The following is an 11,511-nucleotide window of genomic DNA, read 5'->3' as shown; positions in this document are numbered from 1 at the left end:
ATGCTCGACCATTTATGGTGCGGAGGGTTGTAACAGTAACAAAGATGTTTTTATAGTACAATGCATTGCCAATACAACCAGAGTCTTGCATTTTGAAGTGCAAGGCTTTTGTGACGTAATTGTCAATTTCTGTTGTGACATTTTTCCTCTCCTCAGTATAGATATATAAAAGGGTCATGCAAGGAATACTGAGACAGGATAATTGTGATTTTTCTTTTCTTAATATACAAACCGTTTTTTCATTGGTTTATATTGGTAAATACATGGTATATATGATTCACCTGTTTTTACAGTACATTTACCTTCTCATAGGCTTTCATGTTCATGTTAATGTTCATAATAATGCAAATGTATGTGTTGTCTTGATTGGGTTCATCATGTAAAAAAGTTGTCCCATTGTGCCATCACTCATTTGCTGTTCCAGGTTTTAATGTTTTTTATGTTTTGCATTCATCTCACCAGTGTACAGTGGCTATTTTGTAGGGGATGTGTATTTGATGGCCTTTGTGTGATGTCTGAAGGCAAAGTTTAGGCATATGTAAGATTACATGGCTTTGAGCGGAGAGTCTGAAGCTTGTGAAGATGAGTATGCAATTATGCATTTGCCTTGAGAGTTTGGGGATAATTTCAAGAAACTGTATTAGCCTGGTGGGAAAAAAGACCACACGCGAAGACCAAAGTGAATGTCTCTCAAGTGGGTTCATGGATATTACCTTTCACCGAAATGAATATGAATAAAGTGAAAGACACGTTTCTGGTGTATTTTTATTCAGACTTAACCCTGTGGATTTCTGATATTCATGTTAGCAAAAACAGTGATCTCCAGTGGCAGAAATCAGTACTTTGTATTAAATGTTTGTTTTCCATATGCATCTAGCTCATGTTAGTTTTTCCCGATGATACACTGTAACTGTTTCCCTCAGTAATAAGACCGTAACTTTGCCTCAGTTCTCAAAAAATATTTTTATACTTAACATATTTTATATCAGATACTTTTCTCATAACTAAACATATTCACTCAGTTTTCAATGTGTGAACTTCATGCCCATGTACATTTTATTTCTCAACTGCTTACACACAATTTTCATGTGTTAGGGAATTATTTCACCCTTTTACCAGGACTGTATTAAACCTCAGAATTAAGACTCACACAACCAAGAATATAATAAATAACAAACTTTTACTCTGGCAAAGAGGAGTGCATGGTTTCAGAATGCTCGTCAACATACACTCCTACAAGAGGAGTGCAGTGTTTCAGACCGCTGTTCAACCCATCACTGACTCTCTGGTAAAATGTAACAGACTTTATGGAAAGACAATGTTCACAGTTCATACATGACACTCCCATGGTTGTACCATCTGTCCCTGGTTCCCAGAGATAAGAATGTTTACTTACCCCAAAAACCCTGACTCTGGGTCTTACAACAATAAATTAGTCTTAACCTAAACATCCCATGACATCTCTGAATTCCCCATCTGTTCCCACAGTTTCACCCTTCCTCTCACAGAACAATGGAAACAGCTTAGTCTTCCATTTACCAAACTAATATAAAACTAAAACACATATCATGATAATAATTATATAAGCATATTTCTTTCACATCATGTCACAACAGAAGTTGACAATTACGTCACAAAAACGCATGGGCCTTTTAAAAGCCTCGCCCTCAAAATACAAGACTCATATACCAGTTACAAAAGAGGACATTGGTTGTGATTAAAATAGAATAACAGTGTGTTTTCATTCCGAACACTGACATGTTGTATTGGCAATGCATTGTACTGTAAAAACATCTTTGTTACTGTTACAACCCTCCGCACCATAAATGGTCGAGCATTTATGTGTTGAATAAATATATTTCAGTTTACTGTAATGAGCTTTTATAGTCTATTGCAAACAAAAATTCCTGAAAATTGTGAAATTTGAACTTTATTTGTGTGCTTACATATTCACCATGCTGTGGTTTGCAGCGGGAGTGAATTGTAAATCACTCTACACTTCCTTGTGCTTATTATGATGTGGTGGGGGCCGTCCACAAGGACAGTGTTTAGGCATCTGAGGCTCTGCCCAGCCCCCCTCAAAGCCAAATATTAATAACGTATGTGTAGTCTTGATTGGGTTCATCATGTAAAGAAGTTGTCCCATTGTGCTATCACTCTGTTTTTTTGCTGTTCCAGTTTTTAATGGTTTTTATGTTTTGCATTCATCTCACCAGTGTACTGTGGCTATTTTGTAGGGGGTGTGTATTTGATGGCCTTTGTCTGATGTCTGAAGGCAAGGTTTGGTTAATATGTAAGATTAAATGGCTTTGAGCGAAGAGTCTGAAGCTTGTGAAGATGAGTATTGTAAGATAAATTTGAATTATCAAATGTATCAAATTAAGTATATCAAATGAAAAAATCAGTCAGAGACAGCAAGTTAAATTCACGTGGAAAATGTAAAGCCAGACGAGAGAGCAAGTTAAAACTGGGACAGAGGGCTGTGACAAAGGGCAGCGAAAAGAGAAATCATAAGTGGTCAGTCTGTGGCGCAGATAAGGGAAAGCTTTCAGACGATGTGTCAGCAGATTAAAAGCAGAAGTTCTGTAAAAGGAAAATAGCACAAGAATCATGTGTTATAACTATGTGCAAAGTGGACGAGACAGTGTAGATGGGCGGCGCAGGGGGCCAGAGTGACATCACAGAATTTGGCCTTAAAAGTTTGAGCATCCTCTGTATCAGATCAGAATGCATTCTCCAGCTGCTTGACTGTACTTGACTGTCTGTTGGGTGAGTTGTATTGTGTCAATATCTACCGGTAAAACTTAACCTTGTTAAAACAAATTGCTTTGTATGGTGGTTCCTCTCCAAAACAACACGAAAGAGTGATTTAACTCTAACAGTATGCAATTATGCATTTGCCTTGAGAGTTTTGGGAAATGGAGCATCATTTCAAGAAACTGTAATAGCCTGGTGGGAAAAAAGACCACACGTGCAGACCAAAGTGAATGTCTCTCAAGTGGGTTCATGGATATTGCCTTTCAAGGAAATGAATATGAATAAAGTGAAAGACACGTTTCTGGTGTATTTTTATTCAGACGAAACCCTGTGGATTTCTGATATTCATATGAGCATCAACAGTGACCCCCAGTGGCACAAATCAGTACTTTGTATAAAATGTTTGTTTCCCATGTGCCATTAGCGCATGTTAGTTTTTCCTGATGATACACTATAACCGTTTCCGTCAGCAAGAATACCTATAGCTTTGCCTCAGTTCTCAAAAAATACTTTTATATTTTATATAAGATACTCTTCTCATAACTAAACATATTCACTCATTTTTTTAATTAGTGAACTTAATGCTTATTTACAGTTTATTTTTCAACTGCTTACACACCGTTTTTATGTCACACATTTTTTTAACCAATTTCTGTTTGAGTTCACTCAAACTCACGCCAAATCCCACACCAAATCTGCAAAACTAGAAGAACTCTGCCTTAGACTCAGGTTTCTATTTCATAAAAACACTTATTTCCAACCAATACACACATATTTCACTTTCTAAGAAACCCTAATCAGACCTTCAACACTTGTGTGCCTTTTAAAAGCCTTGCCCTTCAAAATACATGACTCATATACCAGTTTCAAAACAGGACATTGGTTGTGACTTAAATAGAATAACAGTGTCATACTGAACTGAAATGCTGTATTGGCTGCATTGTACTGTAAAACATCTCTGTTGCCGTTACAAACCCTCTGCACCATAAATGGTCGAGACATTTACATGTTTAATACACATGTTTCAGTTTACTGAAATTAGCTTTTATAATCTTTTGCAAACTAAAATTCCTGAAACTAGTGAGATTCAAATTATATTTGTGTGCTTACATATTCACCATGTTGTGGTGTGCAGCAGGAGTGAGCTGTGTGCTAAGCTGTGTGCTTATTATAATGTGGTGGGGGCTGTCCACTTGCACAGTGTTTAGACCTCTGAGGCTCCACAGCTCTGCGCAGCCCCACTCAAAGCAGACCTGCGTCCCATCATCCACAAGCACAGGCTAATCACCTGAATGACAGAGACACGGACATGCACAGTTCCACAAATGGGTATAGTTTATTTTAATCCAGACATAAAAGAGGGAAAGCATTCACAGGAGCACTAACACCAGTGGGATGGCTTTGATGAGCAGACCTTCAAGGGGCTATCCAGCAATGGCCTACTGGTAGTTTACAACCAAAAGAAACACACAAAACAAGTACAACAAGACAGGTATATCCAAACTCAGAAAAAAAACATAATGATATCATGGTGATTCTACATGGCTCAAAATCCTATTAAAACATCACAAACTCAATCTCTGGGTGTAACAGAGAAACCAAACCATTCATAAGAAATAAAATAAAGACAGGAAAAACAGCAAGACCCTAGCACATTTGCCCCTTGTTGCTAAATAGATGGTTGCTATGGCCAAGGCCCAGTCATCAGTTCCATACCTCTCGTTGCCTAGCTAGCATATCCCAGCATTCTGTTGAGCCTTATATTTGTACAATCACTGTGGTCTTTAACCCAAATGCCAGTGTAATGGGACTAAAAGCTTTTCCAGACATATGTGACCTGTGATTCTCTCGTAGTCACACAAGTTAGTTCATTTAAATTTCACAACAAATTGGCGAATTAATATGCAATTAGTCAAAACTGCCATTACGTCATAGGTATGCAAATATGTAAGGGATAATGTATAGTCCGGTGGTCATTATCGACGGGACGAAACAACGGAGCGGATTTCCGTGATTTCCGCTGAGAAAAAAAATTTCTTTCACGCAATAGAACTTTTAAGTTTCAGGTGTTGCGTAACAACCCATTACTTGCTGACTTCATGTTACAATGACTTTCCCTTACGTTAAATGACCGGAACTACTTGAATGATATAAAAGATGTGAATTAGAAGCACAAAACCCATCGCCAATGACAGCGGTCATACATTTTTTGCAGCGGTCATTATACAGAAATAATAGACCTGCGAACGTTGGGGTGGCATACAAATTGTCATACCCCAGTCATTATTTAATTAAATTAGACTGAACTGATCATTTTGATTCACACAATGTGATACATATTTATTCCACTAAAAGCAGAAGGCATTGGTCTACTATGGCCACAGTGTTGTTCACTTGTTTTTTTCTTTGATATACAAGATATACAGCAAAATGAGACATTATCAATAGTATTCCACATTATTCAATATTTCAGAGGCAAAGTGATTGTTGGGGGTAAAAAGACTTTTCCCTAAACTGATGGTTATGAGCTGACACAACATGGCACACACTCTTCCCAGCAGGGTGATCATCTCAGATGGCCACACTGTTGTCCACATTCTCAGGGTCCAGGAAGGTATAGGGCAGCTCAAGTTTGGCGTTCCTCTTCTTAATGAGGTCTGACAGTGACTTCAGGTCCTCCTGAAACTTTTTCATGAGCTTGCAAGGGACTTCCTCATCAAACCATTCTTCAGGGAAATACCCCAGTGCATACTGTGGACAGTCCAGTAGAGTTGGACAGATTAATGGCAGAAACTTATTTTTTAGCTTGTATCAACATTGAAAACGTGGTTGTGCAAGAGCATAGTGATGCTCTTTTGACAATTTGAGATAAAAGTTTGTGTTTATCTAAGTAAGACTTTGCCCTTTGCACTTCAGGCCCTGGGCTCTGTAAAGAATATTAAGACAGTTATATTTGTTTTTGTTTTGAATTGAATTGAATTTGCCACAGTATCCTCATGGTTCCTCATAATTTGAATTACTTTGCTAAAATTGAACTACTTCTTTAAGCACGTATGGTAATGCAACACAAGACCAACTCTGATCTTGAAAATATGATGAAATTATTACAGCATAACACAAAATAACAGGGCAAGTAACAATATGAAATGTCTCACTGACACCTTATAATGAAATCGGCTGAATGTTTACTACACCACACTGCATGGATAAGAGGGAGTTCTGATGCCAATTCCATATCTGTTTACGCATGACTGTAAGTAAAGGTTTGCATTCTGCATGTATAGAAGAAACATGCTGTCATTACACAATAGCCCACATACTGAATGGGATAGCTGCACTGACGCCACAGTGGTGGTACTGCAAAGTTGCATAGTGCCAATGTAATTATCAGCTAATGAGGCAATACAAATACATTTTTCCAGAACGGTGCCAGAAATATTGTGATATGTATATATTGTGAACAAACTCACATGGTCTGAAGAAGTGCTGCTTAGCAGTCTGAGGATAGCCATTGTGTGAACAGTAGTGCCCACATCAGGTAGGGTATCCAGGATGGTCTGCTCAGTGGTCTGGCCTTTCTTCTTTGGAGGAGGCTCTCGGAGAGCGCTAGGGAAGTTAGGCATCCAGCCGCCAAATTCAAACTGGGAAAGTTTGGTAGAAGAATGTTAGACGTGGGTACAGACCACCTTCACAGCAAACCAGCATAAACATTTTTTTTATTGAATTACCTGCCCATTATTAACAGAAGCATGCTGGACGGATGCAGTGAATATCACCATGGTGACAAATTTGACGAGGTCCTTCACTGCCAGAAAAGACTGCGGTATTCCTAAAGAGAAGAATGTATACACATAAAATACAGAGATAGAACACAGATGACATCCACAACTATAATAAAACAGATTACATTGGAGAAATTAGTGCTGAATTCTGTTTGAGAGAGGTCCTCATGACCACTACCATGACAACACAACCCTAAAGCCATGCCTTGATTTAGGGTCTCTAGTGAATTCATGGTGCCCATTGAAACATCTAGGTCATGAATCATGTTAGCATCTCTGTCTACATCTGAAAACAAACCTGTGCTTTTCCTTTCCAGGAATCCTTTGCAAAATATTTCTTTGATCCAGCGCTGGAGCTCTGAGTCCTTCTTGACATCACCATCAGATTTATAATAGTGTGTCAAGACCCCCTCAACAAACCTGCACACAACCATATATAAAGGCTTGAGAAATGAAGCTGAGAAATTGATTAAAAGTTTAATATAAAACAGACCTACGTGTTATTTTTTATTGAGCTATGCAAACAGAGCTGACATTACAGTCATGTCAGTAGATGGCGCTGTAGCACTTCTATAGATCGCATGTGAGACCATTGGGGGTTTTCTTTTTAACCTGGGCCCCAGTGACGGCTCCTGAAAAAATTCTCAGGGGGGCAATTTCTTTGATAATGATGGGCGACCTATTTGGTAGGTACAGTAAGCAGGACAATTGTATCTATTTGTTGTGAGCTGATACAGCAATACCTTTTTGTCCAGTAGATGGCAGCACACAACATAAATATTTCCCCTCTAGCTACATAAGTTACAGGTGGAAAGTTATGGAAGAAAGTTGCATCCAGAAGCCTTCAAAAGAAAAAGTGAGGTGGCTCCACAATAAATTGTCCCACTTGTTCATTATTCACATTACCCAAATGTTGTATGATGTAAAATAGCTGAACAGGACACATGATATGTCCTGTAACAACATAAAGAAGGGGGCAACATATAAGTCAAAACCAACAATATTTATTGACTAATCTTTACAAAAGCAAAATAAGTTATGGCATAGAAAATAATAATGCAAGTATGCACTATTCACTCTCCCAAAACCAGAGAACTTCAGACAGCGGTCCATGTGTAGCTTGCCTGCTCATGTTTCTTTACCTTTTCGGACAGATAGTGCATGTCCTTAACTCCTGTTGTTGTCCATGCAGTTGTAAGAGTATTTCTTTACTCTTGCGTGTTGGTTCAGAGAGAGACCACCATACGAAGCATTGGTTGTTACAAGATAAGTTTTACTGGTAATTACTGACACAATACAACTTGCTTGACTTAACACAGAGTACTGTCAAGGCAAGCCGGGGAATGCAATCTGATACAAGTATGGAGAAGTTGGTCTTTTAAGTCCTGATCCATTGATGTTTTTTCTGTGCCTCCTGTTTTCCGCCCATTTGAGATGGTACCATGCACACCTAATTCTCAGCAATAACACATAATTTCTGTGTGACAATCATAGCTTTGTAAGCTACTCTCCTCCCATTTGCTGACCGTCTTATCTGTCCAAAAACATCCTCATCTAACCCTAGCTTCAAACATACAAAGTTGCCACCGGCTTGACCTTGCTTAGCCAGATGGACTGCAGGCTCTGTTTCTCAGGCTCTGGTCTCTGTAAAGAGCCTTAGTGTTTTACATTGGTATAATAAGCATAGGCTCTGATTTCTGTAAGGCCTAAGCATTGTTAATAAAAATAAGTTTTGTTAATACATTTGTACTGAACTGAATTTATCTTACACAGTGCTGTCTGTCATGGTGCCTTCGGGGTGGAAAAGTAGGCAGGGATAGCAAAAGACGCCGTTAGCCACTTCACAGCCTGCTAGCCACGATTTTCTTTGGTACCAATTCTTTGAAAATCCTCGGGTGTAGGATTTCCTCTTCTTTGTAGCTACCTTGATATATTTGGTCTAGGAGGTCCTAATTATATTTTTGCACATTTTTTGTCATTAGTACGCCGACTGAAAGGAGTTTCTTTCACAGAAATAATTGAGTTGTTGCACTGAGCACTAGCCATCTCGACAGAATATGCCTTGGTCGAAGCTGTATGACGTTATTATATGCTTTTACGTCCATTACTTATGACAAAAACATGGAGGGGCGAGCCCTCCCGGAAGCCATAGAGAATGCATTGAGAGCCCTGTTTTGTGGAAAAAAATGGATTTAACATGGGACTCAATGAGAGAGGTCTGGGGTGATTTCCATTTCGCCCCAAATCGCCCAGAAGGGGCGGGGCCATTTGAAGCACGACTTTTGGCCATTTGAAGAATGACTTTTGCCTGGCTGTTGCCTGACTGTTACCTGATGGGCAATGACATTCAGAGGCGGATCAGACAGTCTAGTGAAATATCTCCTTTTCCCGTAGGCAGTGCGTCGCCCCAATCGCCCTTATGGACAAGCCTGAGCCCTATTTTCCCATCTTTTTAGGTCCCGTTTTTTACGATCGAAAAATGATCGAAATCTCTCCAATATTAAGTTAGAACGCTTTAACCGCAAATCGGCTATACAATGTGATCCCATGGGGCAAGCATCTGCATCAATGTAAATTTATGTCTGTCAAGTGTTTGTTTTATATTACAGCACTGACTCTGTCTGTTCGTGTATCCACTGGCCTATTTCAGACTCTGTATCCACTGGGATACTTAGAATATCTTATATCTTTTCAGAAAGCACAATTTTAGTTTTTACGCACTGTTGATGTGGTGTTAACCAAACGTTTTTCTGAACCATCCCAACACGGGGAAGTAACACTCTAACCCTAGCAAAGCATTATGTCTATCTGTACAACATTAAACTGTTTTCCACTAGTTAGCATACTTGTTGATAATGTTCCACAGCCTCATCCCGTCATCTCTGTAGTAGTAGTTGGGAACCTTCTCCAGGCCTCTCTCAGAGATGTTATCAGGCAGACAGAGTGAGCTGTAGGTCAGGGAGGCAGTTGCACCCTTCAGCAACTTTGGCAATGAATCTCCACCTATTGTTGTATACTAGGACAACATTTTTTATGGTTAAAAAAACAAATGTGGTTTCATGAGTTCATGAGATTATTATTAATTAAGATAATTGACATCAACCAATTTAAGGTTAAAGCTTTAATGATTTCCTACATTTGACTAAGGTCAGACCACAGGTTCAGGATGGAAAGTGTTAGGTAAGCCATGCAGTCCTGACGAGAATATGTCAGAAAAACCTGAGAACATTAGATTTCTTCATGAGTGATGTGCCATTATATTAGTAACGTTACATACCAGGGTGATGTATCCAATTTTGGATAGCAGCAGCTCCCGGGCCAGGATGTTGATCTGGAATGTGTATCGGATATGGGGAAAGAGGAGCTACAAGGAAAAGACAAAAAATAAGAGTCTCTAAGATCTGTAAAATCTTAAGACCACCATAAGGAGCTTTCTCTGCACCATGTTTTTACTACCAAAATACTAGATATAGTTTGTGAAAAATGAATAATGGTTTGTGTCTTAAACACAATGTGACAACGATCTTTGTGCAAATGGAGGCATTGTATAACTTTGTTGTTAGTAAGTACAACCAGGGTTGAACTGGGACTGAAACACATAGGTGTCCCTATCTTGCACTGGGCCCCAGTATACTGTAACTTGCTTACACCAATGAAAACAGCACAAACTTTTAGATGCCCATAAAAGCCAGGTTCTTGGCTGTAGATTAATAGAAAACTAAGAAAAGTGATTTGTGGTTCTCCATTTAATGGACCCTCTTTTCTCTCCTGTAAACACACACACACACACACACACACACACATCAGCTTTATCACCTTGAAGAGCGGGTGCATCGTCGGAAGGTTCCGCAATGTTGCCATGGTGAACACCTCGGCCAGCAAGTGAGTTCTCAGCAGGTGAAAGTCAACCTCATGTACGCTGAACTCTGCGTTCCTCACAAAGATCTTGGCCAGCAGCCAGTCATGCTCTGGGTCAGTGGGGAGGAAGATGGGTTTCTTCACTCCAGCCTTTTGTCCCAACTTTACAGATAAATGAGATGTCAACATGTTGTTTTTTTATGTGTGAACATGGTCAGTGTAGGGCATTAGGACATGTCGTTTTTGTATTTGGACCAAGAAGTATTTTTGAAAAAGTAAGTATTCACCTGTATAGCAATAGGCAGCATCAATCCCTCTGGGTTACAGTACAGCAAGACCAATGGAGCTGTGAGATACTGCTTTCTGCCATGGACTACATTTCCCTTCAGTCCATCCAACATCTTATAGTCAGACAGGAATATATTTCCATTCTTGATCATTAAAAATAAAATATGAATACGTTACACATTTATACTTTAACTTATCTAATGCTAAACACTTTAAAACGTAGCAGACCAAACAAAGGAAAGCTGGGATTTCACCCACTGTTAGAACACTGAGCCTACCTTCATCTCCACCTCCAAGCTGCTCCCTCCTAGGGAGTCTTTGACCATCTCCTCTGTGACGGGGAAGTTCTCTGGCAGCTTTGAGCAGCGCTGGATCATCATGGGGTTGAGGCCATTCAGGAACTGATAGCCAAAGAACTCATCCTCTTTCCAGTGCTCCTGAATGTATTCTGTAGGAAAGGATTTGTTAGAATATGTGGTAAGTGGAATGTGTTTATAATACATAGAAAACTTGTGTCTTCTTATTCTTGTTAAAGGTACAGTCTATGATTCTGGTGAAAGGTTGTTGATTGTTGACAACAGATGGGTGTCAACAATCAACAACCTTTCACCAGAATCATAGACTGTACCTTTTCTCTTCCGTGCTCTTGAAGCAACGTGTTGATTGTTTGAGTCGGGACTGTGTACGAAGAATGTATTAGAGTTCACACATAGAATGGACAACTACAGGACCATGAGGAGGAATTTGTTGAATTTGACAAAAAGTGTATTGGATTAAGCCTTATTTATGGTCGACCTTACACGCAGACACACAGAGCCCTCTCCCA

The 11,511-nt window shown here is 39.4% G+C and overlaps 1 protein-coding gene across 1 annotated transcript; it reads right to left on the bottom strand.

Annotated features, from left to right (window-relative positions):
- Positions 1 to 5,328: 5,328 nt before the first annotated feature.
- On the bottom strand, positions 5,329 to 11,205 carry LOC105904246 (hydroperoxide isomerase ALOXE3-like). The gene is made up of 9 exons (XM_031561961.2): positions 10,964 to 11,205; positions 10,685 to 10,828; positions 10,356 to 10,559; positions 9,817 to 9,903; positions 9,386 to 9,555; positions 6,838 to 6,959; positions 6,486 to 6,586; positions 6,228 to 6,398; positions 5,329 to 5,508 (listed from the first exon to the last, which is right to left on the bottom strand). Exons 1-9 carry the CDS (start codon positions 11,186 to 11,188, stop codon positions 5,329 to 5,331), a joined length of 1,404 nt encoding a protein of 467 aa, XP_031417821.2. The 5' UTR covers positions 11,189 to 11,205.
- Positions 11,206 to 11,511: the final 306 nt, after the last annotated feature.

The sequence above is a fragment of the Clupea harengus genome, chromosome 24 (assembly GCF_900700415.2).
Source record: "Clupea harengus chromosome 24, Ch_v2.0.2, whole genome shotgun sequence".
NCBI lineage: Eukaryota > Metazoa > Chordata > Actinopteri > Clupeiformes > Clupeidae > Clupea > Clupea harengus.
The sequence above is the reverse complement of the archived record's forward strand: the minus strand, read 5'-3'. Positions and strand labels throughout refer to the sequence as shown.